Consider the following 27,808-nt stretch of genomic DNA (forward strand, 5'->3'; position numbering starts at 1 on the left):
AATTAAATGAAACGAGAGAGAGAGGTGGGGGTGGGGTGGGGGGAGTTAGTTTGCTTGAATGACGACAGGTTCAGACAGAGTGACGATTGTGTGTGTCAATGTAAGGTGAGTTGGGCACTGAGAGAGAGAGCAGAGTCAAGGGAAACAGTCAGCAGGTAAGTCGCTTAATGCTCTGTTTTTTATTTGTACATTAAAATGTAATGAAAATGTCATGTTAATTGTTGATGTAATGGTTACAATACCAAATTATGTCTATGCCCTGAGACACTCTATACTAATAGAGTAACTAACTGTGAAGCTGAAGTTGGTTAGTTCCATTTCAAAAACATTTACTGCAAATAGCTTTAATGGCATGAATAAGATGACCTAAACTAACCTAAAATCTCCAAAGATTTCATAGATGGATGAGGACACTGCAAACAAAAATATGAAACAAACCTTAGCACTATGTGTATTTTCAAATATTCATCATAGTATTTTGAATAATGTAAGTTATCATTAATCAAAGCCTAAATGCTAATTACAGGCTTTAAAACACTAAAAATTAAGGTTTGTGAGATATTTATAATTACTAATATTAATCATCTTTAATTCGCTATCTGTTAAAATATCTGAAGTATGCTCTTCCTGGTATGAATAATGGGAGAATAATATATGCATTTAATTATGATTCTATTTAAATATATTTGCAGTATTTCATTATTGTGAGTGATTTTGAGTCACAGACAGTCATCTGTCTTGGCACCAGTATCAGTTCCAGCATGACCAAGCCGAGTCAAAGTCAAAAAGAGGCTGGAGTTCCTCTTATCTGAGTGATAAAGCAGTGGGTAGTCTGTACACTCAGGAGACATACTGTCCCTAAATATGAACTTACTGATACGCTATTTACACACAGACTGAACTTTGAACAGTGTGAATATGATGACATGACTGATAAACACACATTACTGAGGGATGGAGGGGAGAGATAAACCTCAGGGCATGCAGATTTCATTTCGACAGTAGCCCGAGGAATTCTGTTGGTCTTCTTCCTCTTCTTTTTGTCCTTTAATTATGTAAGGAATGTTTTGGTGTGATTTTCTGTATCCAGAAGCTGATGGATGTCGTTTTTCTTCTGCTTTGAAAAAAAAGTAAACTTTTTAAGAGATGACCACCATCACATGTCAAAGTCACTTGTTTTTGTCTTCCTTCCTCTTTAGATTGCCAAAACCGGATTATCATCTCTCTGAGTTCACAATACCATGACTATCGGCAAGAGCTCCAGAAAGAACAAAGCCCCTCGTTCCCCTACTTTCCTGGACAAGGCTAATGGATTCTATGGGCGCCTGGATGAGATGGGTGGAGATGATGTACAGGTGGAGGGAGAAACCACAGAAGTCCAGATGGGAACCTTGATCAGAGAAGAGATCCGGAGACAAGATGACATGATGGTCCCAGGTTGGATAGAAGAGGATGACCATGTGGTTGATTTTAACCAGGGAATGATGGATGACGATGGGACCACTTTACTGAAGAGAAAGCCCAGCAGACTGAGTCAGCGCTGGAGCAGGAAAAGTTCTAGGAAGGCAAAATGTGACAAATTTTCTTCAGGGAAAGAAAGTAAGGGTACTGAAACTGTAAAGAACCCATCTGTAGGTCCAAATCCAGAGGTGCCAGCAGTGGCCCAAACCCTGAAAGCAGCAGACAGCAGAGAAGCAGAACTAGCACTGGTCCATTTCTCTGCAAGGGAGCATGCAGATGATCAAATTCTCATTTCAGGAAAGACGGGGGGTAAAAGAGAACTGGAAGACACAAGAAAAGAGAAGAAGACAGAAGGCAAATTGGATGGAGAAACCATGGAAATTGTAAAGAGGAACTCTCTCAAGAATTATCGCATGGTGAGGTTTGGCTGTTAATAAAATGTCTGGATGGCTTTGTGTTTTGGCACTGAGACCACATTCATATTTATTTGTTTTCATTTTCTGATTCCTAACGTCATTGTTTTCCGAAGTATGTAGTAATGGAGAGCGTATGTTTTTGATTGAGGAAAAAGCTGTTCTAGTGTAGAAGAGAAGTGTAAACGTAGCAAAATCAATGCGGTTACAAATGAAAACGTGTTAGTGTGAACATGACCTAAAATGAGATCAGTTAATCTGGTAACACTTTAAAATAAGATTCTGTTAGTTTACATTGTTTAGTTAATGCATTAGATGTCATGAACTATCTATGAACTATAATTTTTCGTTAACGTTAATTTATAAATATGCTATCATTTATTGTTAGTTCATGTACAACTTTTAATGTTAAAATGTATTAGTGTGAACATAATGAACATTTACCAAGATTAATAAATGCTGTATAAACTGTCCATTATTAGCTCATGTTAATTATTGCGTTAACAAATTTATACAACCACATAACATGTATACTGCTTATATCGTATACAACCTTCATAAAACTTTCATTTTGAGAGAAATTATAACTCTAATGGCTGATAAACTGCTAATATGTTCAGATAGATAAATTAAAATGAAGATATGTCTTCTAAACCTAACAGCCTACAGATTGCAGTCTTTAGTATTGATTTAATCATAAATCTGATCAGAACATAATGACTAAAGCAGTTACCTCCAATCATGCTTCATACGCAAGTTGTATCACAGTACAAGGTACCACATATACTCTAAATACTAATAGTTATCTCAAATTGTAAAAAAAGAAATAAAATAGTTTACTTATCTAATTTTTTACTATTCTTACTAGTTTTAATTAAGTTAAGGTTACTCTCTAAATCCTAAAGATGTCATTAATAAAAAGAAAAACATTAAGTGGTCCTAATTAAACATTACTTGAAATGTCACACTTTGAAATCATAACTCAAATATATATGTTCTTTAAACTTTGGCTTCAAGTATGACTAACTCAGAATTATCAAGTTCAAAATTGCAGCTGTGTGGAATACCCATAAGCACTAGCGCTTAAATAAATTATGTATGCTTGGTAAAAACAAGGTAACTTACAGTATGTAGAAAAATAATAATTATTTAAAATGTATATAGTGTTAATTCTTATGACAATTGTTGTTGTTGTTTTGTTGTATCTGGTTGATTTTTTTGAAGTCACCATGAGGATGATTAGTGTTACCTCTGGTGAACTTGGAGCCTGTTAAATTTTAGCCATTCTTCTTTACTCAATTGTACTTAACAAATGCATATTTATGTGCACTAAAAAGTACTGAGGAGAATCCAATGCGCCATATGGCGAACCAAGATTCCAGTCATAATTTCCTTAATACTGTGTAAGACATGCTATACCTCAATTTAAGTAATTAAATAAAAACAATAATATTTTAATCACAGATTAGGTAAGTTTACTTGTAACTAGTTAACATTACTTAAAGAATTCAGTTTACTTGAGCCAAATACTTGAGCCATTTACTTAAAAAATAAATAAATAAATAAATAAATAAATAAAAACATGCAAATCAATAGCCTTAAAAAAATTAAGTAAGGTCAATTAATTATTTTTTACAGTGTAAAGTGAAAAAGATCAATATTAATTAAATGTGTAAAATGCCTTTATGCATCTATGGTTCAAAAAGGGAACATTTTGGAGAGACATCTTGGGTAAAGTTCCTTTTCTAAAGTGTGCGAAAACAAGCAGTCTATTAGTGCCACCAGATAAGACTCCATCACCCCATAACTGTTTACTTTTGCAGTAATATGCCATGGTCAGTCTCTTCTTTCCATCTATCCACCCTTCGTAAACACTCATTGCTTAATGTTAGGAGATCATTTTGCTTGGCTCTGTCTTTCTCTCTATCCCTCTGTTATGTCACTATCAATTTGTACTTATACATTCTAAGGAAAAATCCAAGCAATACATGGACAACAATGCTATTCGATCTGGACTTATGCAAAGTGACCCTGGTTGAAGGGGTTTCTCTGATGAAGAATTTCTGCAAACAATCAAAAGGACCCTGTCATTTCACCTGCGGTCCATGACCTCTAGTTCAGCTACTGAGGGCACATTCTTTCCCTGTCCCAGCATTGTCAATAAACCTATCCAACAGAACAAACATGTTCCCGATTAAAAAACAATGATATATGTTGGGGGGGATGTTGTTTTCTGTGACTGTGAAAGTGAAAGTAACATTTTTCTATTTATTTTCTTCTGTAGGCTCTGGACAGAGCTTTCCGCCGAGGATGGGAGACATTTGTTGCCAATCTGTACAGTGTGACGCTGACACCTATCTCATCAACATCCTCTTCATCCTCACCATCAGACAAAACCAAAATGAACAGGAATCGTGCTTTAGCAGAATTCAGATAACAGACTTACTGTTGATGTTCAAATTGATCTGTAATTTCATGTATTAATTTAAATGTGCTTAAATATTTAATATCAATTGTTCTGTTGCATAGAACCGATCTGTGCTGATCTATTTTTTAACTGATCATTATATAACCTGACAAGAGGGGTCAATATTTGAACTTTTTATCAGCGTATAAATTTGTTATCGCAGCACTACTTGGCAGGGGCCTGTAGCTGATCTTTGTTCCCTCACAGGAACACATGAGGCCCAGGCCCTTAATTTTCTTATATGGAGAGATTTTTTTGAGTCCAGATATGATTAGAATTTTTGAGCTGTGAACAGTTTTGGGGAGTTCCTGTACTTTGGTCATGAACTTGTATTCTTCCAAATATTACAAAGATGTACCTAAGGGTTAACTCAAAAACAAACTTGGGAGCTCAAAAAGCTTTTTTAAAATGTCATTACAACATAATTGGCAGTGAAGTATATTAATGACAATAGATGGAGTTAAGATGTTTTTGGGGTTCTGTACATCTATTTTACCTGTGAACAAACAGTTTTTTTTTTTGTTTTTTTTTTGACCATTTAGTTTCTGTGAAAAACATTTGGTCTTTGTGTGTGTGTGTGTGTGTGTGTGTGTGTGTGTGTGTGTGTGTGATGTCATGTTCTGCATCACATTAAAAAGAAAAAGTGAAGAAAAAAAATCCTTTGTCACTCAAATCTGTTCTAATGTACAATTCAGTTTAATTCTACTAAATTTGCATTATTAAAAACTGATAATGAAAATAAGTGCATAAACAATTATTATATGTATGCAATATTGCTCATGAGAAACACCCACAACTAAAGTTTAGGAAATGTTTTCAAACGGCAAAAATAATGCATTCATAGATTTCCACTATTCATATGCTACAATATAGCCTCTGTGCTGTCATGTGGACACATTTGTCAGTTTGCTGTTCTCTTTGGCTGTTTGGAATGGAATGGTAGCATACTGTTTACTGTCTTTAAAAAATTAGTATATGAAACAGTATGCATTATGCATTGATGAAGAGTAAAACAGTAGTATACTATACTGTTGTCACATGACTTAACTATGTAGCATGTTTAATTCAGGTTACAATCTCATAGGGATTTTTAGGTTATTTAGCATTGTATTAGGGATACAGTATCCACCACAGTGTGCTCTGTTGTAGGGTATAGAGCTGTTCAGCCATGATGTACTTATGTAATCGAATCCAGAAGGCAAATTCGACATGGGTTCCCTCTGGATACGTTCTGTGGTAGGAAGAAAAGGTTTGTGTGGGAATAAGGTCTGTGGTAAACATTACTTGAAGATACTTTGTTGACATTTTGTTCTACAATTCAAACATGAATTTATGTTGCGTATGAGTTGCTAGATAAGGACTACAAATACCACAAGCATATGAGTGAACATGCATGACGAAATGGAAATCCGTTGTAGTTCTTATCTAGCAACTTGTTAACAACATACTTTTTAAAAACATCCAAGTATCTTCAAGTAATGTTTACCACAGACCTTATTTTACTCAAAAATCCAAATCTGCAATTTTAAAAACCCATAAGAAAATCCAGAGGGAACCCATGAAAATGCTAATTCTCTTTCTGATTTTGGACTACAAACTGAACAGCTCTAAACTGCTTATTTTGCTAAATGTGGTTGATCATCATGGTATTTCAGCAGATTATGTACACATATTGCATACTGCAGAAATAGTATGAGTAGTGTATGATACATGGTAGTATGCTATTCGGATATATACTAGCCTAAATGCAAGTACCCTCGTTTTACAAAAATGGTGCCATCTAGAGGAAAAATGTGAGGATTGAAAAAAAGAATATATATAAAAAAAATATTCAGCAAGTCAACAGCTAGTGCTTTTACAGTGTTTTGCTTTGTCTCTGTCTATTTTGTTCTGCTATTTTTAATTTATTTATTTTTACTATTTAAAAGTTTTTCATCCGCACTTTTTGCACAGTTACAGTTTTTTTGTTTACATTTATTTTTGTTTATAAGGAACAATGTTCGCGCTTTTAATGTAATCTGTTAAATATCATTGGCTGTTGTAAAGTGGGCGTGAATATCACGTGATGACATGTATAAAATGCGCCTTGACCAGCTCTTCGTTCATTTTGCAGCGGCATCTGGTCTGGAAAGGTATGTTTGCATGCGTGTTTCATCTATTGTGAAACGTTTTTGCATTATTTCAATTATTTAATGCAGAGGGAGTGCAAGTTTTAAAAGGCCAATTTTTGTTGTTCTGCATCTTAATGTTCGCTTGTATTTTGGCTTTAGTCGACAGCATGGCCGTGAAGCTTTTTTGCGAACGAGTCATTGATCTGAATCTAAAGCCATCCTTGCTTTATTACAGCTTTTACTTGCAATTTGTCAACAATCTGATTATAACTTATCAGAACCACGACATATGTGGGGGAATTTCTTGGAAATTGTCTTTTTGTACGGCATTTCCAGTTGTTGGATCTCTCAGTGATGATAATACACAGACCTGTACTGAAACCCTGTGATTGCAGTTTATTTATCTGACGAGAGATTTGAGCTATTCTCCTGTATTTTTACTTAACTTGCTTGGTAGTTAAGTAACTTAGTGTTCGGGAAGCTACAAATGAAAGCACATGTTAACTAAGTGGTATTTTTTGCACCCCTACAGACCAGGACGAGTATGCAGTGCATTGACTGGGATGGTAAGTCTCTTAGTTTGGCATGAGGTGTGTGTGTGTATAAAATATATATGTGTGTTGGTATGTTGCGACGTGCTATTCACAGACATTAAAAGCCAAGCCAAAGGGGGCCACTAAAGGCTGTGTACAATCTTCGATAACTGTACTTATAAGCTTGGCCTAGCAGTTTAGTCTCCAGCATGCGAGTAGCACCTGTAGCTTCATATATTAAATGCTTGACTTAAGACATATCCAGTGCTACTGTGATTTCAAGCCGAAACGTACTTGACGCAGACAGACGGGAGCGCTTATCCAACACGTGGTCCTGCTGTACATGAGTTACTTGTGCTTTTGCGTTGCCCTGGCGGTTACAAACCTCCAGACCACAAGAGGGCAATCGTTTTTTTTTGGGTGGGGTGGTGGGTTCGGCGTTACGACAACTTTAACTAAAAAACGTAAGAATTTATGCGTTTTGGCTGTTCGTTTACACGACAACGTCGTTTTGGGGCCTGAAACGCGAACTTTAGAAAACGTGTTTCAAAGTGCAAGTTTGAGAACTGACATCATGCGCACGCATATTACGTGTTAAAGAATGATGGCTTGATTAGCATCAATTTGAGATGTTATTTGCACAGACACCAGTATTCATATTATACAATCAACCATTTATTCATTTAGTGTTTTGTATGGAGTGTGAACATTGTACAGTAGGCAGAACCTGCAATTTGAAGATCTTAATGTATGGATTCAGATACGAAAATTTGTATTTAGCCTACAGAGATGTGACGCCATATACAGTATTCAGTGATGTGCTTAGAATATGAAAACATGAGGCAGTGAAAATGCATGTTAGATCCAGTGTACACAAGACCTCTCTCCATCAGAAGATTTCCATATATCAGAGTTCTGTCTGATAACCAAAACCAGTCAACATCAACAGCTTGTTAACTCTCCTACCAGCCCAAGAGTCAGCAGGGGGAATACAGAAGGCAGGAGTTTATTTAATAATCTTTAGTTTAGTCTAAAGGCATGCGCACGAGTACTTTAAAACGCATGGGACATTCAAAACTACAATGGCGGACTGCAGGACTTTGTGCTACTAAAGATTGAGTTTGACACTTCTCCAGCAACACAATTGTAATTATGCAACCTCATTGTCCGTCCAGACAAATTTCGCTATCTTTGTTTATTCACCGCTCTGTGGAAGAGTGCTTGTGCGCAGGTGCGTAGTCTTACTTTTAGAAAGTGACATTGTCAACTACTGGCCTGGCATGCATAATACAGTTTAGTCACTTTCTAGGATCTGTGTGAACGGGGATTGACAATGTTGTCTTCAGCATGAAACCGATATAACGGTGCAGTTTTCAGGGTGTCAAGTTTCAGCATTTAACTATAAATGTTTTGAGAGTCTTTTCCGGCCAGTTCCTATAATTTACCTAGGGCAAATATACTACAAGTCTTATTACGCATCGTATTTTAATGGGGATATAATTTATTACAGCTGACAAGCGAGTAAACTTGGTTTGAACATCAACCGTAACACGAGAAAATTGAGGTTAATGGCTTAACACTTCTATGTATGAATTTGAAGGCTGCTTATTGGATAAATACACGTAAATGTCATTATGCGACTATGCATCACTTTACGGGGAGTTTACGTCCTACTAGGTAAGTCTTGCCTTAAAAGCACCTATTATGGTTTTTAAACGTGCCTAATTTTGTTTTAAAGTTTTGGGGCAATAAAGTTTTTTATTTTATTTATTTTTATTTTTTTATAAATTAGGCATGTTTAAAGACTCATAGGTGCACTATTTGAGTTACTTATTCACAACAGCTGTCAGTTAGTCTTAACTGATTAGGCAGCAAGTCGTCTGACTACATTTTCAGATGCAGCCCGAATGTGGCACATGACATGGTAGTTGGAGTGAGGCGAGACACTGAGGAAAAGGGAGGGGGGGGTCATTTGAATGGACTGGGGGCAAAGTTATGTTTTTCGAAAAGATTCAACTCTAATTGCTGTCAGAGTCTGCTATGACAGTTGTTGATTGAAAGAAAATCCGCTCTAATGCGTACTGGTGCATTACGCAACGATGCGTGAAATCAAGCATGTGTAGCAAGGTGCATCTGCGTTCAAGTACTTGCAGAGAGTATGTTTGGGCCTTCAATATACAGTGCATACAAAGGTTTAGTTTCTTTTGCAACTCCTAGACTTACCTTTTTTTTTTAAGTTGTCATGGAGACTACTGGAATGAGGTCTAGGCCTGTTAACTTCAAGGTAAGTTTGTCACTTGATTTTGTGTTCTGTAGTCTATTGTTGGAATGATGATTTCAATGACAAGCATATATCTGAGTTTCAGTGACGTTTGCCTTTTTTATATTCTGACTTGATGCAGCTGACTAGACTTTTTTTTTTTTTTTTTTTTTTTTTTTTTGCTGTTTTAACTTGTTTTTTGCTTTTATAAGGATGCTTAAATGAACCGGCCTGCACCTGGTGCCAGTTGACTTATTTTTATGGTAAGGACATCTTTATTGTCTGCTTTTTGTCTTTATTCTATTTTGGTATAAAATGTATTAATGGGCATTCCCATCTTTCAACTGGATGACAGACTTGTCATGTGACATTCTAGTCAAGTCTTATCTGAATTTTTTCCCTATAGGTGGAACCACTTGTCCTGACCAAGTGGTCAAAATGGACTTCTCGTGTGTGTGTGTGTGTACTGCAAGCACAAGTCAACCTAGACCAGAACTAAAGAGCCTGGGTTGTGTAGAGGTAATTTTTATTCTATTTAAATGCTGTTGCATCTCTGTGATGAAGATACTTAGCTCACTTTGACCCCATGTGAAAAGTCGTGAACTCCTGAGAGATTGTAGACCTCGTTTCATCATTCTGGCTGTACTTGTATTGTTTGCTAAATGTTTTCTCTTTTCCCCTTCAGGAACATTGTGCTGTTATTAAAAATGGAATGGGTTGAATCCTCAAACAGGTGAGGTCTTTACAGTTGCTCTACCTATGCTACATCTCTCTGTAACTTATGATGATTAACTTTGGAATCTCGTTCGTCTGAACCCCTGTTGATAAGTCTTATTACTGATGTTGCAGTATTAATGTCTCAGCAGTGATGCATTTCATGTGTATGAAATAATATTAAGACTCTTCCTCTTAAGGTGGCACACATGAAGTTGGCTGAACGAATGAAAGGTGAGTTAGATTTGAGCTTGCCATTTTTCTTTTCATCCTTTTTATGATGCAACTTGCACGCGTCTTACGCCTTGTCAATACCAGAACCTGAAAAGGTGAACCCACTGGTGTTGCCTAGGCAATAAGGGGATCACTTGTTGGGGTTACCAACAGTCTGAGAAGGACTCTTTTGTATAGATTAGATTTTAAATATTGTGCAGAATTCCTAATTTTCTTTTTCTTGCATGCTCCTTCCAGTACTGGAATCTTCCCCTGGAAGTTCTGCACCTTCTTGAATATGGCAAAGTTGGTATGTTTACTCGCAACTTCCAGAAATAATTGTGAACTAGTAGGTGTGATGACATATTACCGCCCCAGTCTGATTTTTATCTGACTGAATGGTACCACTCTGACTTTTTTTGTTTAATCAAACATCCAAAATTAGTTACTTAGAGATTTTCAAGCCTGGAATTTTTACTTCTAACTCTACCTCCCCAGGTTTGCCATGACTGGGAGCAATGTACTGTTCTGGATTTCCCTAGAGGTTGACTTGCTAGATGCTGGTGTATCTTACAGAAAAGGTTTGTGGCTGAGTTACTTCATGTTTCTAATTTAAGTGATTAGATATACCGCCCCAGTCTGAAGTTTTTATGACTGATTGGTACTTCTCTGATAAACATCTGGCATAATTTAAGGTTTTAGGGTAATTATTTGTACTAATCTACTTTGTCTCTTTAGGTTGCTGAACTTTGTACTGTTCTTCCAGTTTCCTAGAGGTTGACTTGCTAGATGCTGGTATCTTTTACAGAAAAGGTTTGTGGCTGTTACTTCATGTTTAACTTTTGAAATGATTTTTAGATATACTGCCCCAGTCTGAAATTTTCATGACTGATTGGTGGTACTCTAACAATCTGGCATAATCTTGAAGGTTTTAAGGTACTAATTTCTTTTTTTTTTTTTAGGTTGTTACATTTAACTTGAAGTTCAGTCCTTACCTCCTGTACAGCCAACAATTGAGCTACACTGTACAAAACTACTCTAACAGCATTAAACCATGTAAAATGGCTAAGATTCATGGACTTTGTCATTGCTACTGTAAGCACTTGTAAGACTAAAGCTGCCTGGCTAAATTCATAAAATCTGCCTCTTCTTGGCCTGTATTTTAACCAGTTTATTCTAAGGACACAGATGGCATTTTGTTTTCAATAACTGAAGTTTACATTCAGCACATGTTTTAGTATTTATTGTTCAACTAATACGCCATTGAGAATCCATAGTTTACAGATTTCATGATGTAAACTATGATTTCACCCTTTTATTAGACGATATGCACATCTAACCTGCCCTTCAATAAAGTGAACCATATAAATGTGCTTAGAGTGGCTGGAAGTATTGCACTCCTGATGTTTTCTGAAACTGACTTAATAGTTTTAAAAAATAGAGCATGAGAATAGCCGTTTCTGAATGCATAGGCAAATTGTTCAGTTAAAATCTACCAATAGCACTCCCAGAGGGTTGTAATTTGAGGACATGCAACCAATGAAGAATACAGTAATATGTGGGTGGTAGTTCGCATAAATTCACACATTTCATAAATGAGTGCTGCTCATTGGAAGATTCAGATGCATGTGCTAGGTCACTTTGACGCTGGGTGTGCCAAAAGACACACAGACAAGCACTCTTTGCTCATTTTTGCTCAAATCTGAAAGTGATTGAAACATCGCTTGGTAAGACTTGGGGCTTTAGCCTGTTGTGTCTATCCCATAGCATTGTGCACTTTTTTTTTTCATAAGTGTGAAATGATTCTTTTGTTTGCACTGTGTTAGTAACTGAGTAATTGAGGATTTCATAGTAAAGTCTCTAGCTTTCTAAAGAGTTTGTGTAGTCAGAGGGACTCATGAGCAGTAAACCTTTTATTTTGGTTGTCATTTACCCTGTTCCTCACTAAAGTGGGGGTGCAAAGTAACAGCATGTAAATAGCACCAGAAGTACTGCTGGCTTTCAATGTAGCATTCAAGTGAGCAAGAGGTCCAAAACACCGCATGTAATTGCATGTACTCTTAAATTCTTGTAATTTAAGATACTTGGATTAGTTACTATTTTATGGACGACATAATCAGGCAAATCATTAAAGAATTTTATTGATCCTTAAGTATTTAAAAAGGCTAACACCAGCCATTAAACTGAAGGTGGAGTGGTAATTTTTTTTTTTTACAAATTGTCAAACCACACATCAATTCTCATATTTTAAGTTCTTTAATGCCTTTTAAGCAACATTGGAGTAGCTGGTACCATTTTGACAATGTGTATATAACAAAAAAAGAACTGGGTCTGAAGTAATCCAAAGTCATTTTAGATTACATTACTGACTATTTTAGTCATGTAGTCAATACCAGATTACAAATCAGATGTAATCTACCCCTAGCCATTTTTTTTTTTTTTTAAATGGATGGCACAACAACATGGTCTTTGCCCAAACAGTGCTTCATTGGCCAAGTTTAGCAAGTTTTTTTCCCCAAGGAAATAATGTAAAGATGCTAGGAACTAAACTTGAATATACCCCCATGACATGAATGCAGTGGAAGGTTGTTTAACAAAAAACCATATGAAAAAGAAAAGACCTGTGCTAATGCCCAAGTGGCTGGTATGAACCATATCATGGCAAATGTAAAAGCTAAGCTAAAGTCCAGGAAGACTGCAGAAAGGGTGGTCATTTACTGCCCTTTAGTGGGCTGGTGGTACTGGGGGACAAATAAGGACTAAAAGTTTATGGAAATTAATGACTTAAGTTCCATTGAAGTGATCACTCATATGCCTGATTCCTTTCCAAGACTATCCACAGAGTGCTTTGGAGGGTGGAAAGTGTGGAGTTGAGCTCTGAAGGCCTATTATGCCCCTTTTTACAAGATGTAATATCCTCAGGTGTCCCCAGAATGTGTCTTAAGTTTCAGCTCAAAATACCCCACGGATCATTTATTATACCATGTTGTAAATGCCTCTTTTTGGGTGGAATCAAAAACGTGCTGTTTTCATGTCTTTAAATACAAATGAGCTGCTGCTCCCCGCCCCCTTTCCTTAAGAGGGCTGTGCCTTTACAGCTCATGCTATAGCAACAACAAATCAGAACCAATATGACTGACACCGTAAATACCGGAGTTCAGCCAAATATGTATGAGCAACCGTAAACGACGCAAAACATAGGCATTTCGAGTTTGTGATAGTGCTTTTTATGTAGAAAATCACTTCCTGCCCTCATCTGCATTTCACACCACAGCAACACAGTGATGTGACGTCATGTGCGAACAAGCTATAACGACATAGCTCTGGTCTCTGTGAATACAATCAGAGACAATGGTAACTTTAGCTGCATTAGCCGTGGAATCAGCTAACAAGCACATTCGGAAAGGCGATTTGCAAACATTCACAAAATATAAAGTGCGATACTTACATCTTCAGGATATAAAGCTGGAACACGAACAGTTGGAACTGATCCATGCTTGAGAGTCAAATTTTTTGAAAATCCTGCTTTACATTGACCCTCATTCACAAAGCAGTCCAGTGTAAAATGATTTGCACAAACATACATGTTTTGGGGCACATTTTCTTCAAAAACAAAACTTGTCCACTGCATCTTCAGTGGCTCTGATGCCGGGAGTACATGAAGGCTCTTATGTTCACTTTTACAGCCAACAACAGAACACTTCTAACGCTTACGAAGTTGAGACATTATTCTTCTCACTGTAGCTGCTCCAGCGCGGAAAAAAATGGCGGACTGTGTGTCGATCACTCGGGATGATCTATGATAATAGGGTGGAGTCTGTCACCAGTCGTGGGCGTGGTCTGCTCTAAAGTGACGTCACTTTAGAGCGGATACGAAAACCAGTCATTTTGAGGCACTGTTTTTGATTAATAGAAATATAAGAAAGAGGAGTGGGTGGACTTTAAACATTGTAGGGTGGTTGTGTACACACACTGCCGACTCACATTTATGTTCAAACACCATGTAAAAGTGAATTTTGCATAATAGGTCCCCTTAAAGTAATTTTTGTTTGGAACAACCTTACAGCATTTATGCCACTTGAAACCAATAGAAAATGTGGCTCCAATTTGGTCAAAAGAGGCTGGCCTGTAGAATAAACTGTAGAATCAGAATATGGTTTCTTAAGCACAAGTGTAAGCAGCCATTTTAATAAAACAAGACCTAATCAAATGGGGAAAAAGTTTTGTAGACAAAGCCTGTTGTTCTTAAATGGTTGCTCTGATCCAACTTGAAAGGTCGTCAAGTAAAGTACACAAAAACTTCAACATGGTTTAAGCTTTACCATTCAAAGCACAAGGCTTTTCTTGTGGACTTTAAAAAAAAAAATGCACAACCTGATGGTAGTACAGCTACTATTAACTACATCCAATGAGCCTGAATTGTGCAACATGTGATGAAATGCTCAATCCATTAATCTGTTGTAAAGATACGAGCTGCAATGTCATCAAGAAGCCAGTCCACACCTGTCAGTAGGTTCTCGCCAGTCACTGCACTGCAGCCCACTATACACCAGTGATGGGTCTTGATGTCATCACGGGCTAAAACCTGTACAGATTAACAGACAAAATTAAGAAAACATGACCATGGACAAGTCACTGATTGTTAACAGTTGGGCCTACCATGCAGGTGAAATTAAAATGACCAATTACAGCATCTGTCAGTGACAAAAAGAAGCTTACCTCTCGTATGCCATCTTTTGATAAAGCACCGGGCAGGTCCTGTTTGTTGGCAAAAACCAATAGAGTGGCTCCTGCTAGTCGCTGTTGAGAAAGTAAATGAACATTATTATATTAATTAATCTTACACTTCATGGTAATATGATTTAAATAATAAAGTGAATATAAAATAAAATGTATGTTACATTTAAATCTCACTATAAAGGAAATATGGCCTATCCTTTTATCCATGCAATAAAGTGTCTATTCATTGCTAATGTGTAAACTAATTGCAAAACCTGACCATTTCATTTAAAACATTGTGTTATTAGGTCTAACTAAAGAAATTCGCAATCTTACCTCCTCTAGTAATAAAGCACTCAGCTCCTTCCGGCAGTCCTCCAGTCTCAATCTGTCAGCACTGTCCACTACCCACACCAGTCCATCTGTACTCTCAAAATAATTCCTCCAGTATGAGCGTAATGACTTCTGGCCTCCCACATCCCAAATATTCAGCTTAAACCTAGTCTCAATTAAAAAAAAAAAAAAAAAAAACAAGAGTGAGAGATGAGCATTGCTCAATCGACAGCATTTGCGGCATAATGTTGATTACTACAAAAAATTATTTCGTCTCGTTGGTCCTTTTTCTTTAAAAAAAGCTCAAATTTAGGGTACAGTGAGGCACTTACAATGTAAATGGGGCCAATATTTGGACGGTTTAAAGGCAGAAATTTGAAGCTTATAATTTTATAAAAGCACTTACATTAATTCTTCTGTTGAAGCTCATGTATTATTGGAACTGTAAAGTTGTTTAAATCGTCATTTTTTTTTTTTCATTCATTTTAGGGTTTGTTGAGATGACAGTCATGGCAATGAACAAAGTTGTAAAATTGGCTATAAATTTACACACAAAAGGTTAACGAGATTTTATCACACTAAAATCATGTTAGCATGCATACTGTGAGCATCTTGTGGGTATACTTTTGGAATAGCAAGTATTTTAAAGTTTACAGATTGGCCCCATTTACTTCTATTGTAAGTGCCACACTTTTTGTGGTAATCAAATTATGCCACAAATGCTGTCAATTGAACTTAACTTGTATTGAACCCAGAATATTCCTTTATAGGAATAGTTCACCCATACATGAAAACTCTGTCATTATTTACTCACCCTTTGATGTTATTGACATTTTGGCATATTTGATTTGAGCACTGTTTATTGGAGTTGATCAATGGTTTCGAATAATGACTTAAAATTGTATCTGTTCATCACACAAAGGGATCATATGCCTTCAGAAGACTTGGAAAATAGTTCAAAAGTACAATCGACTACTTTTACTGTACTTTATGGTGTATTTTTGTCCATTATGGAGCTTGACAGCCTGTTACAGTTTTGGAGTGACAAAAGGGTAAATAATAACTTAATTTATGGGATAACTATTCCTCTATTCCTATTATGTGTTAGCAATGTATTATAGAGACACTACTACTAACCAGAACTGATGCTCAAGTGCTTTTTGCTTTACACCAGTGGTTCTCAGCCTTTTTTTGATGAACGCCCCCCCCACTTCATTTCCTTACCCCAACCGAATTCAAATGGTTTCCACGTCTCACGCCTTTTCGCTGTTTCTCGCAGAGCTGTGAGTTTAAGTACTCAAGCTTTAAGAGCTTTGCGCTCACACTGCTCTGTCCATTGAGCCGTATCCATAAATAGAGTCATCCAGGTGCATTAGCCGAGGGTGTGCCGCCACTGTATTTGACGCTGCTAAACCAGATACTTCAGATGCATTGCTAGACTTCAAAAGTCTATAGCCGTATAATTGAGAACCAACTGATATACTCCAAGTCTAGATAAACATTTTAATGCAAAGAGGAGCTTGACGATAGATTTGATTATTATGAGTGATAAACACCCCCCATTTGTAACATAACGCCCCCCTCTCTACTAATTTGCTTTCAGCGCCCTTTGGCATCCCTTGAACACCGCCATTGTCGAGAACCCCTGTTCTACACCAACACATACAGGCAAGGTTAAAGCTTATCCCTTTCCAGTTTTTCCTATTCTGGAAATAAAATATTAGAAACTGAATTATCCTGCTTTCTCCTATTAGCTAGAAAAGTGTATATTAAACCCTTGCTTGATGTGCTTTAAAAACGTGTTTCATTGTTTAAACGAAGGCATTTAGTAAGCACAATTTCAGTGTATAATCAAGGACACCCACAATGCAGCACTTTATCCTATCTTCCACTTCTTGTGTAAGCAATACATGAACATATATGAGCATAACAACAACAGGCCTTCGTCTTACCCCCTATGCTCAAGCGTCTTTATGTTGAAACCTAACGTTGGAGAAATAGTGCTGACATCCTCGCCGTTGAACTTCTTCAGGATGGTTGTCTTTCCCGCATTATCAAGACCACTGAAAGGTGAAGTTAAGGACCCCCAACAGTGTCTTCAGAATCACATATGAAAATATTATTCTAATCTTGCGGAGTAATCAGTGTCGAGAATAGAATACATACAGAAAGACGTACACATGCGTAGAGGGAATTGAACTAATTTGGACATATTTATAAACATGCACGTATACATTCGTTTTCTAACTGTTCATCAAAAGGATACAGCATCAGTAGTCGCATTTCACGCTCTTTGTGTTTCATCTTCTTCAAGATCGTCAACAAACCCATCGCGAAGTTTAAAATCTAAAACAGTACAGTAACTATCAAAACACATGAGATAATTTCCTAAATAAATATTACACGCGTATTTGTGCCGACATACTGGAAACACTGAAGAGTTGCTGTGTGTTCAATCAACATACTGAGGTATGATTGGTTAGAAAGTGCGGAAAGGAGACATTAAAGGAATATTATTGGTTGTTATACCTGTCATTTATATTCGGGGATTTTCTATTGGTATACGAGAACAACGGCAAGGGCGTGTCTACGTTTTTGATTGGTTAAGGAAGCTGTCATAAAATCTTCAGTCACAACGCCCCTAAATCAATCGTTTCTATGGCAGCACCGCTTATGACACACTTGAACGTGAACTGAACCAAAGAGTTGTAGGCTGACTAAACACACAAGGTGAATCAAACAACATGATTTCATCTCATTTACTTGTAAATGTGATGAATAAAAAGCAAATCTGGTTCCAGATTATAAGGTCAGTTACACTTCATCCTTGACTGTACTCTATATTTTACTGTTGAGATCAATAAGCCTAATCTTTTTGCATTGGATGCCCTAGTTGTTAGCAGTTCTCTTACAAAATTATGGCCTTTTTATTAAAGATAAAAGTAAAAATAATCAATAATTAAAAACAAGATCGACCTAATAGTGTGCAACAGTACCCGTCCACTTATTCAGCCGCCTGTGTTCCGAAATTATTTTTCCCATTCATTTTTCCCATGGACTTTTCATAAAATCCTTAATTAAAAGAGTTGTAACCCATGAACCAAACCAACCAGCTCCGAGGTAAACTACAACATCACAAACTGTTTTGAGACACAAAAGTATTTGAAAATTGTACAAAAAGACAAAGGTACAAGACTGTGTACTTACCGTCTTTGATGAGGGTATGAACTGCAATCCCATGAAGCAATGCGAATGATGTCATAGAATTAAAAATTATGGCAATATATAAAACTATTGAATTTAGGTTGTTGATTATAAGTATAGAGACAATATATTTAAGTTTATTGCAAAATATTCCTATAGTATAAACAGATTAGTAGTTTAGACTCGATTGCGTCTTTCACAGTTCGTCATGGAAGTGGGCGGTCACGAGCCACGTTTCGCAAGTTTGGTTGTCTGCGTTCTCTGATTGGTGAAGCTTTCTCTGCTGGACCATGGGTAATGCAGTTGTTTACCATGTATTCCTCTATGAAACATGATTTTTAAAGAATGAAGTTGAAATAATGCAGACGGATGCTTCAACAGAAGCATAAGAACAACCTCGGAGCTTACGGTAAGTCTGTCTTTTAAAGCTGTATAAGTTATCGTTGAAAATCAATTTGTCTATGGAAAAAAATTAATGGGATTTTTACTTCTGGAACTAGACTGTTGCGCTCTATAACACTGATACAGAGAAAATCTTTAGTGGTGTTGTTGATGATAAAAAAAACAAAAAACAGGATGATTATAATAGAAACATTATGATTGTTATATTCGGTATCACATTAAAAATAATTAAATAAATTTAACACCTCAGATTTAATAGGTTATTTGTCAGTTGACAATTGGTTTTCCTCCAAAGCAAAGTCCCGTACATTCATTATAGGGACAGCCCACTAAAAAAACTTTACGGTAAGTGCCTTGTTCAATGATTCTCAAGTTTCAGTATTTCCCCAACTGAACTTGCAACCTTTGGGTTTGCCCAGATCCTTAACAACTGCCACCAAAATAAAAAAAAATAAAAAAAATACATTTAAGCCCATCACATTGACATTCTATTCAGTAACAATGGAACATTGTTAAAGGAAAATTCTGGGTTTAATACAAGTTAACCCTTGAATGATCTTACAGGTCAGGTGCACTTTTAACACTGATTTACATAAACTTAACTTTAACTTTTCAGCCTAAAACTTGAAGACATCCTCCTCAGAGGTGATCTGTACCTGGCAATCTTTTTAATCCATGTGTTTACAAACAAAGTGATAAAAAAGGTAAGAAGGTCCTCTGGGTCCTACGAGAAAGCTATAAAATGTTAGAACAGCTCAAAATGTTATTTATACAGTAAGTACACTCATACTCAGAATGAATATGCTGCTCCTGGGCCAAGCACTTGTCATATCAAGACTTGACAACTTTCTAACCTAAAATCGCTTACTAAACTTTTCTGCGTAAAGTTATATCCAATTTTACAACTTTGTTGCCTTGACGATGTAACACCATAATGTAGCTCAAATAATACACAGGTTTTAACATAAGAATGAATGTATTTATAACATTATTACAATTATAAGCTTGTCTTTAAACCCTCCAAAACTTGGCCCCATTCACTTCCATTGTAAGTGCCTCACTGTAACCTCGATATTTGCTTATTTTTTATTTATTTTTTTAAGAAAAGGAGGGACAAAATTAAATGTTTTTCTCAGTTGACCGCAAGTGACAAATGCGGTCAATAAAAAAAAACTTGAATTGAACCCAAATCATTCCTTCAAAAACAAAAACGTAAGTCGCTTTGTATAATAAATATCTGGTCATCACTTCATAATGTCTTTAGCACCAAAATGCTGTCAGTCACCCTCTACAAAGCCCATTTTAAGACAGGATTTAAATGTACAAGCCATATATTCTTATATACATTATTATTGTTGTTAATATCTACAGCTGAAGTCAGAAGTTTATATACATGTCCATTTGGAAGACCCATTTGTGACTGAGCTTTAACATCCTGGCTGATTTCTTGAGATGTTGCATCAATATATCCACATCATTTTCCTTCCTCATGATATCATCTATTTTGTGAAGTGCAACAGTCCCTCCTGCAGCAAAGCACCCCCACAACATGATGCTGCCACCCCCATGCTTCACGGTTGGGATGGTGTTCTTCGACTTGCAAGCCTCACCTTTTTTCCTCCAAACATAACGATGGTCATTATGGCCAAACAGTTCAATATTTGTTTCATTAGACCCGAAGACATTTCTCCAAAAAAAGTTAGATCTTTGTCCCCATGTGCACTTGCAAACTGTAGTCTGGCTTTTATATGGCAGTTTTGGAGCAGTGGCTTCTTCCTTGCTGAGCAGCCTTTCAAGTTATTTTGATATAGGACTCGATATACTGTAGATATAGATACTTGTCTACCTGTTTCCTCCAGCATCTTCACATGGTCCTTTGCTGTTGTTCTGGGATTGATTTGTACTTTTCGCACCAAACTACATTCATCTCTAGGAGACAGAATGCTTCTCCTTCCTGAGCGGTATGATGGCTGTGTGGTCCCATGGTGTTTATATTTGCGTACTATTGTTTGTACAGATGAATGTGGTACCTTCAGGCATTTGGAAATTACTCCCAAGGATGAACCAGACTTGTGGAGTTCCACAATTTTTTTCTGAGGTCTTGGCTTTCTTTTGATTTTCCCATGATGTCAAGCAAAGAGGCACTGAGTTTGAAGGTAGGCCTTAAAATACATCCACAGGTACACTTGACTCCAATTAGCCTATCAGAAGCTAAATTAGTCTTGACATCATTTTCTGGAATTTTCCAAGCTGCTTAAAGGCATAGTTAACTTAGTGTATGTAAACTTCTGACCCACTGGAATTGTGTTATAGTCAATTAAAAGTGAAACAATCTGTCTGTAAACAATTGTTGGAAAAATTACTCGTGTCATGCAGAAAGTAGATGTCCTAAATTACTTGCCAAAAGAGTGGTTAAAAAATTAGTTTTAATGACTTCAACCTTAGTGTATGTAAACTTCTGACTTTAACTATCTGTCTGTCTGTCTATCTGTCTGTCTGTCTGTCTATCTATCTATCTACATTAAATATAAATGTACATATATTGCAATAAATACGAGATTTATTTATTAGTATACTTAATTTAAGAGTAATTAATTGGTCAGTTATTAATTAATTATAACAGTCTTACATCCATAAAAAAAAAGTAAAGACTTAATATCCCACATCACTCCACCCGTTTGCACTTCCTGACGGGAATTCCCAGCGTTTCCCGGAATGTCATTATGTAGAGCGGGAAATGAAGACTAAATAAACAGGCTAAACAGGCTACCGGAAGCCATCACCTCCCGGCTCCGCTAACCGGGCCATTTAAAATAATTCGAAACCGAAACAATTTAGTCCACCCCTGTACTGCGTCACGTCATTACAAGAGCTATTGGCTCATTTCGCCGCCCACGTCATACACTACTACTAAGGATTTAAAGATTTACAGAGGTTTAACTCATGACCTCTTTAGTAGTGTAGACAACGCTTTAAACTGCTGCATCAGGATCATTTTAATGTATTTACTTCGCTTTTTGCAGTTCGAGGAATTTTATACGAGGAAACATTAGCAAAGGCTGCTGCTTTATTCTCAAACTATAAATGTAAGCATTTGGCTTAATTTAACTAAAAGAAAGAGCATCTGTTTATCTCGAGATGCCAGCTGCCCTTATGGACAACTTTGACAGGGGAAGTCCTTTCTCACAAAGTGGTTCACAAAGTCCTCAAGACTGGGTAAGAGGTTAATTTGTTGCTAATTTAATTTGAATATACTTTATATTTTAACTCTAATGAATCCCATTATATGTATAATTTATTTATTGTGCTTCTGTATATATGTATGATCTGTTGATTTGAATATCTTCAGAGCACAGTACAGTCAGATGGCCACAAACATCAGTGGAGAGAGAAGAACAGAGATGCAGCTCGCAAGAGTCGTAGAAAACAGACAGAAAAGGCAGACATTTTGCACATGGTCAGTATAATTATATATATATATATATATATATATATATATATATATATATATATATATATATATATATATATATATAGACAGATTGGTAGATAGCAAGCATACGTATACCACCGAGATGTCTATTTAAGAGCGTTTGATCTGATAAACAGAGGCAGATATACATAGATTCTAAATCATAAACATCTCAAAGATATCTGCTGAATGTCTTATTGACATTCAAGAGGAAACGTCTTATAGTACTATTGCAGATAAGCAAATATGTTTTCCAGATGTAAACACACACATCAAATAGATGTCTGGGTGATATATATATATATATATATATATATATATATATATATATATATATATATATATATATATATATATATATATATATAATGTGTGTGTGTTCGTGTGTGTTTGTGTATGTGTTCTTACTCATAATAAACACAACCTGTAGCTATACAACTTCCACAAGATGTAGCCATATAATTACTTGATATTAAGAAGTAATGTATCATTTTGCAAAAAGTATGATGGGTCCCCTGGTGTGCATGTGTGTGCGCGTGTGTGTGTGTGTAACATTGCAGCTGTATAGTCTGTAGTTAGTAGTCTGTAGGTGTGTGGACGAGAGGGAGTATTACACAACCTTTTCATGCTGACAGGCATTTCTGGGAAACAAAGTGAATGAGTAAGACAGCTCACCAGAGTAATTAAAGATAATTATTATTTGGGTAAACTCAGAAGTAACACAACTTTTGTCTCAGCTTTTTTAACCTGGTTTTTATTAATACAAATTGCACAATACAAATTTATATGATTTATTTTAGTTTTCAATGTAACATGTTATGTTCTGTACACCCCTCCACCTTTCACTTTTAGTTTCTGTTCTGATAATGTACAAATCTTGGACTTTCCCCTATTATCCTACCCATTAATCACATTTAGAAATGTGTCTTTTGAATAGAAGTGGGCATGACTGTGGGTTTAACATTTACTGTCTGACTTCAATGCATGTTTGTAAGTGAGAAAAGTAGGCGATGGTCAAAGATGCTTTAAATTGTAACTATGCCACATTTTCTGTTACTTTGTAACTTCTGCATTTTTTACTTGAGTGATTTTCAGTGTTACACTGTTTATAAAACCTCTAATTTGTCTACATATTGTAGGAACTCCAAAATCTAGAGCAGTCCAATGCTGCATATGTGAAAGAAATCGCAGAACTGAGGAAGGAGATTCAAATCTACACCACTGCTTTGGAACAACATGGACCTTTCTGCACTAAAGTGTCCTTGTGTGGACCGTCACTACCCATTAGTGCTGATCCATCCACAGCAACACCCGCTACAGCAGATTTCACCTTTGTCTCTGACCTCAACCCCTTGCCGGACCTTGGTTTCTTATCTGCCTCTCCACATAATTCAGTGGACTTTGCTCTATCAGACCTCCTTGAGAGCAGCGATTGGTCTTCTTGGGACACAGTGAATGGTGATGGTTGCTTACAGCAATTTTGAAAAACATGAGATGCTATATCAGTTACATTCTTATTTGGTGACTTTCCTTACACACAGTGCTGGGTAGTAACAGATTACATATAATCTGTATTATGTAATCAAGTACTTGTAATTACATTAAATTACATTTTAAAGTACTCTTAATCAGATTACAGTTACTATTTTATGGATTACTTGAATACATATTAATCAGGCAAAGTATTCTAAAGTATAATAACAAAGAACATAATTGTTCATTATTTATTGATCCCTCTAATTCTTCTTCTGTTCAAATACCTTTTAAAAACCTGATACTAGCCACCAGCCATAATTACACTGAAGATGGAGTGGTAATCCACACATAAATGCAGAACCGATTGTATCAGTGCAGTAAAGTTTTAGTTTCGCAAATTGTTTTTGTACTCGGCTTCAAAAATTTACAAGAATGCGCTTTTGCTTTTGTCAGAACTTTTGAGACGTATTTTTTTTTTTGTGACATTGATTCACAAATATAACTGGTCTGGTCTGCGTTTCCCAAAAGCATCGTAAGCTTAAGTAGATTGTAGATCAATTTAAGTTTACGATGCTTTTGGGAAACGCAGCCCTGATCTGCTATCACACGTGGATGATGTTTGTAATGCCAAAATTGCCAGAGTAAGAACGTTTTAAGTGCCTTTTTTACTATACTCAGAAACAGATAGGGTTGGGAGTGTTACTTTTAAAATGTTTTCCACTACAGATTACAGAATACATCCTTTAACATTTAATTTGTAATGTATTCCGTTAGATTACTCAAGGTCAGTAACATATTCTAAATACTTTGGATTACTTCTTCAGCACTGGTAGATTTTTTCACTTGTTTTGACTATAAAAACTCTGCCAGTACAGTAAGACCAAATACACATGTTAAAAATACATTCACTGAAAAAAGCCTAAGTATCTTATGCAGTGTTGCTTCTAAAACAAAATAAATTACATTTATCTTGTTTTAAGGATTTTTAGATATTTTTACAGAAAAACAATTCAAAAATGATCATCATGAATACGATTTTTGCCCTAATATCAAAGGTCTTACTGCTCCAAACTTACTTCGAAACTTACTTCTCTGTTGTATGAATGTAGCACATTTTAAGAAAGTGTTTCACCGCTGTTCGAATGCTCTTTGGATTGCATTTATATGTATAAATGTTTTCCATCTAAATAGACTAAATATTAAATGGAACAAACGAAAATAAAATGCAAAGTAATCTCTTCAGTAATCAAAATACTTTTTGAATGTAACTGTACTCTAATTACCAATGATTTAAATTGTAACTGTAGTGGAATACAGTTACTTGTATTTTGTATTTTAAATACGTAATCCCGTTACATGTATTTCGTTACTCCCCAGCCTTGGAAACTGGAACGAGTAGTGAGTAAAACACACACACACACACACACACACACACACACACACATACAAATCATATCAATTCTTATATTTTCATCCATTAAGCAAGTTTTCTTTAATGTATTTAATCTACATTATGTCAAAATGGTACCAGCTTCTCCTACTCAGTTGCAAGTGTCATCAAACAAACAAGAATTGTCAGAAGTAATCAGAAAGTAATCCAAACAAAATCTGATTAGATTATTTCAAATGTAATCCAAGAGATTACGTTAATGACTACAATTTTAGTCATATAATTTTTAATCAGTCTCAGATTACAAATTAGAAGTAATCTACCCAGCACTGCTTACACACTACTACATACAGCAAACAGCTTTTTGAGACTTTTTGTTGTTGTGTTCAAATGCAAAAGGTGCTAAACCCATGTTCTATAAACATGTAGATATTGTTTTTTTCTTTTTATATTTTTTGTAAACTATATACTGTATATTTACAAATGCAAAAACTGACTTTAGCTACATTTTGAATGTAGCTTCCATAATAAGGGCATTATATTTAACGTGCATGACGAGATCATGGCTTGGTTGAATCAATTTTAATGTGTATTTTGATCATATATTTAATAAATTATATTTTAATATTTTCATGTGTAATTTATTGGAATATACATTTAGTCAAAGGCCAATGGATCCATTAATTACTGCTTGAAGGTAATTTCTGTAAAACTGCATGCATCGCTATCAGCTTTCTCAGAGGCACAGCAGTTGGGGATGGTCTATCAGTAGCCAAAAACGCCCATAACATTCAGCATCACGTCTAGTTTTTGGTAGGTCAGCGGCACGTCGTCGGTAAACATACAGACTTCGGGTTCGAAAAATAATACGCGATAAATTGACCAACGATAATCGAATACAGCGACGAGTGAGTGGACGGAATAATGAACGAGTGAAGCAAGAACAATGGCCAACCTGACAGTCCCAAAAAACAGCGGCTAGATACTGTGTCAGCCAGAGAGGGAGGGAGAGAGGGAAGAGAAGGGAATAGGTTGATGTAGAAAACCGCTGTCTAAGATACGGCATCCGCTCGATGTAATAAAAAAGAACATATTGCTTATATAGTCGATTAAACGTTGTATTGAGTGGTAAATGGTAGCCATAACATCGCGATGTCTAGCAGCAGGTCGCGTAAATGTACGAGTAAATAAATAAATAAGAGCGTGGCGAGCGTCATCTGCAGTGTGTAGCATTTACATCTACTTGCACCACCTGAAGACAACGACCGACAGTGACTGCTAGGAAATAAAGAAACGGCGGAAAACCACGAGCTATCAGCGGAGAAGAAGGACGGCAGACAAAATCACAGAGACTGTCAACGTCCTTGTGATACAGAAGTAATTGAACAGCGGTTTCTTGTGTTTGAGGGAGAGGAGACTGAAGGGGGTATCAGTGCTGCAGCGGCCGCCGTGATGCTGTACACATGTAGGCACGTTTGAAGCAGTTCATCCCCGCCCTGTGTGGATCCGCCGTAAGACCGAACCGAACTGACGGTACATTAACGGAATTTATAGGGGGACGTTGGAAGGCTCTTATAAGGCGCTGAACTAGTGATTGATAATATGACGATAACCTTTATTAATAAGTGATGTATTAGTACATGTGTGGAGAAGATAAATGACAAGATTTCTTTAAATCACTAATTTTTTCCCCAACATGGAATGATTGATCCATGATCAATGGATAGCAGCATGTTTATTCCATCCGAGGTTTAATACGCTACCGATGTATGCCTTCAGTCTATAAATATTTAAATAAAGACCAAATTTAGGCCGATGACTTTCTGATGACGACAGTAAGGCAGAGATGTCTTCGTTGTAGCAATGTATGTTCACCCCAGTATCTCTTCATTAAGATATAGATAATTACATTCACACCTTGTGATTTTCGTGGCTAATCTCGTTTTTTTGGGGGTGGGGGGGTTTAATGTAACACAAGCAGGAGACGATTCAAATTGAACACGATTGCTTTCACTTTTAGGTTCTTTCTGCCATCCATCTGTCTGTATTTTGACCAAGTTAGATAACTTCTGTCTCTAGTCCTTCCTTGCTCGTTCATCTCACGTTTTTCCAATTCAAGAAACATCTTTTCAGTCAGTAACAAGGTAATAAGACTGTAAGGTTATAAGAGCCAATCCTCGCCATAGGCTTCCTTCCTCGAACAAGCCTCTGCCGCACCACCTTTGCAGCGATGGAGGCCCCTACGAAGCTACCTCCATCGAGCCCATCATCGCCGACCACGGGCTTCTCTGTGCCGAGCGCGGAGAAGGTAGACGGCTTCCCCCGCCGCTCGATGCGCCGTGCCCGGCAGCGACGGTCCCATAGCTCTTCCCAGTTCCGCTATCAGAGCTCCCAGGTGGAGCTGACGCCGCTGCCCTTACTTAAAGGTAGGTTCCTCTCACTGGGACGTGAGGTTCTTTGTTTCTAACGACATGTTAATAATAATTCTAATAATAATCCATCCCACAATATAAAAATAGGATATTACACCCATTTTGATGCCTTCTTAAGCATCCTTGAGAGATGTGTTCTGTATTAATATTGCAGACCTTCATAAGGACTCCATAACTAAATCTTTTAAGGGGCACAGATAGACTGCTC

General features: G+C 36.6%; 4 protein-coding genes, 1 long non-coding RNA gene and 5 other non-coding genes across 12 annotated transcripts in view; 9 read left to right on the forward strand and 1 right to left on the reverse strand.

Annotated features, from left to right (window-relative positions):
* The first annotated feature begins 88 nt into the window (after positions 1 to 88).
* On the forward strand, positions 89 to 5,008 carry LOC127414895 (uncharacterized). Of its 2 annotated transcripts, none has more exons than XM_051653284.1 (3): positions 89 to 155; positions 1,200 to 1,877; positions 4,159 to 5,008. In XM_051653284.1, exons 2-3 carry the CDS (start codon positions 1,242 to 1,244, stop codon positions 4,309 to 4,311), a joined length of 789 nt encoding a protein of 262 aa, XP_051509244.1. In that variant the 5' UTR covers positions 89 to 155; positions 1,200 to 1,241; the 3' UTR covers positions 4,312 to 5,008. The 2 variants fall into 2 exon arrangements, with proteins under 2 accessions (XP_051509244.1, XP_051509234.1); XM_051653274.1 differs by lacking the exon at positions 89 to 155 and adding an exon at positions 876 to 1,055.
* Positions 5,009 to 6,432: 1,424 nt separating this feature from the next.
* LOC127414956 (uncharacterized) lies at positions 6,433 to 11,545 on the forward strand. 2 transcript variants are annotated; one of them, XR_007892879.1, is made up of 11 exons: positions 6,433 to 6,473; positions 6,985 to 7,018; positions 9,223 to 9,269; positions 9,458 to 9,508; positions 9,652 to 9,764; positions 9,931 to 9,978; positions 10,160 to 10,193; positions 10,431 to 10,482; positions 10,671 to 10,753; positions 10,911 to 10,985; positions 11,135 to 11,545. It is a non-coding gene; the product is annotated as an uncharacterized LOC127414956 (long non-coding RNA). The 2 variants fall into 2 exon arrangements; XR_007892880.1 differs by having other exon boundaries at positions 6,458 to 6,473; positions 6,985 to 7,042.
* On the forward strand, positions 9,796 to 9,860 carry LOC127416855 (small nucleolar RNA SNORD29). Its single transcript, XR_007893197.1, has one exon. It is a non-coding gene; the product is annotated as a small nucleolar RNA SNORD29 (small nucleolar RNA).
* Positions 10,023 to 10,091, forward strand: LOC127416763 (small nucleolar RNA SNORD30). The gene has a single exon (XR_007893164.1). It is a non-coding gene; the product is annotated as a small nucleolar RNA SNORD30 (small nucleolar RNA).
* Positions 10,232 to 10,356, forward strand: LOC127416778 (small nucleolar RNA SNORD22). Its single transcript, XR_007893167.1, has one exon. It is a non-coding gene; the product is annotated as a small nucleolar RNA SNORD22 (small nucleolar RNA).
* Positions 10,522 to 10,591, forward strand: LOC127416764 (small nucleolar RNA SNORD31). Its single transcript, XR_007893165.1, has one exon. It is a non-coding gene; the product is annotated as a small nucleolar RNA SNORD31 (small nucleolar RNA).
* Positions 10,782 to 10,851, forward strand: LOC127416770 (small nucleolar RNA SNORD31). Its single transcript, XR_007893166.1, has one exon. It is a non-coding gene; the product is annotated as a small nucleolar RNA SNORD31 (small nucleolar RNA).
* Positions 11,546 to 12,409: 864 nt separating the features above from the next.
* On the reverse strand, positions 12,410 to 17,696 carry LOC127414930 (ADP-ribosylation factor-like protein 2). The gene is made up of 5 exons (XM_051653343.1): positions 17,491 to 17,696; positions 17,177 to 17,287; positions 15,228 to 15,390; positions 14,892 to 14,972; positions 12,410 to 14,757 (listed from the first exon to the last, which is right to left on the reverse strand). The coding sequence occupies exons 1-5, from the start codon at positions 17,553 to 17,555 to the stop codon at positions 14,623 to 14,625; spliced, it is 555 nt and encodes a 184-aa protein (XP_051509303.1). The 5' UTR covers positions 17,556 to 17,696; the 3' UTR covers positions 12,410 to 14,622.
* A 3,788-nt stretch (positions 17,697 to 21,484) lies between these two features.
* On the forward strand, positions 21,485 to 25,797 carry LOC127414938 (basic leucine zipper transcriptional factor ATF-like). The gene is made up of 3 exons (XM_051653355.1): positions 21,485 to 22,046; positions 22,180 to 22,287; positions 23,442 to 25,797. Exons 1-3 carry the CDS (start codon positions 21,969 to 21,971, stop codon positions 23,784 to 23,786), a joined length of 531 nt encoding a protein of 176 aa, XP_051509315.1. The 5' UTR covers positions 21,485 to 21,968; the 3' UTR covers positions 23,787 to 25,797.
* Positions 25,798 to 26,019: 222 nt separating this feature from the next.
* The window catches only part of LOC127414848 (serine/threonine-protein phosphatase 2A 56 kDa regulatory subunit beta isoform-like), a 50,440-nt gene continuing 48,651 nt past the window's right edge, over positions 26,020 to 27,808 (forward strand). The window contains exon 1 of the mRNA XM_051653192.1: positions 26,020 to 27,594. Within this exon, the coding sequence (XP_051509152.1) occupies positions 27,399 to 27,594 (196 nt within the window). The 5' untranslated portion in view covers positions 26,020 to 27,398. The remainder of the gene's footprint in view (positions 27,595 to 27,808) is intronic.

The sequence above is a fragment of the Myxocyprinus asiaticus genome, chromosome 2 (genome assembly GCF_019703515.2).
Source record: "Myxocyprinus asiaticus isolate MX2 ecotype Aquarium Trade chromosome 2, UBuf_Myxa_2, whole genome shotgun sequence".
NCBI classification, from domain to species: domain Eukaryota; kingdom Metazoa; phylum Chordata; class Actinopteri; order Cypriniformes; family Catostomidae; genus Myxocyprinus; species Myxocyprinus asiaticus.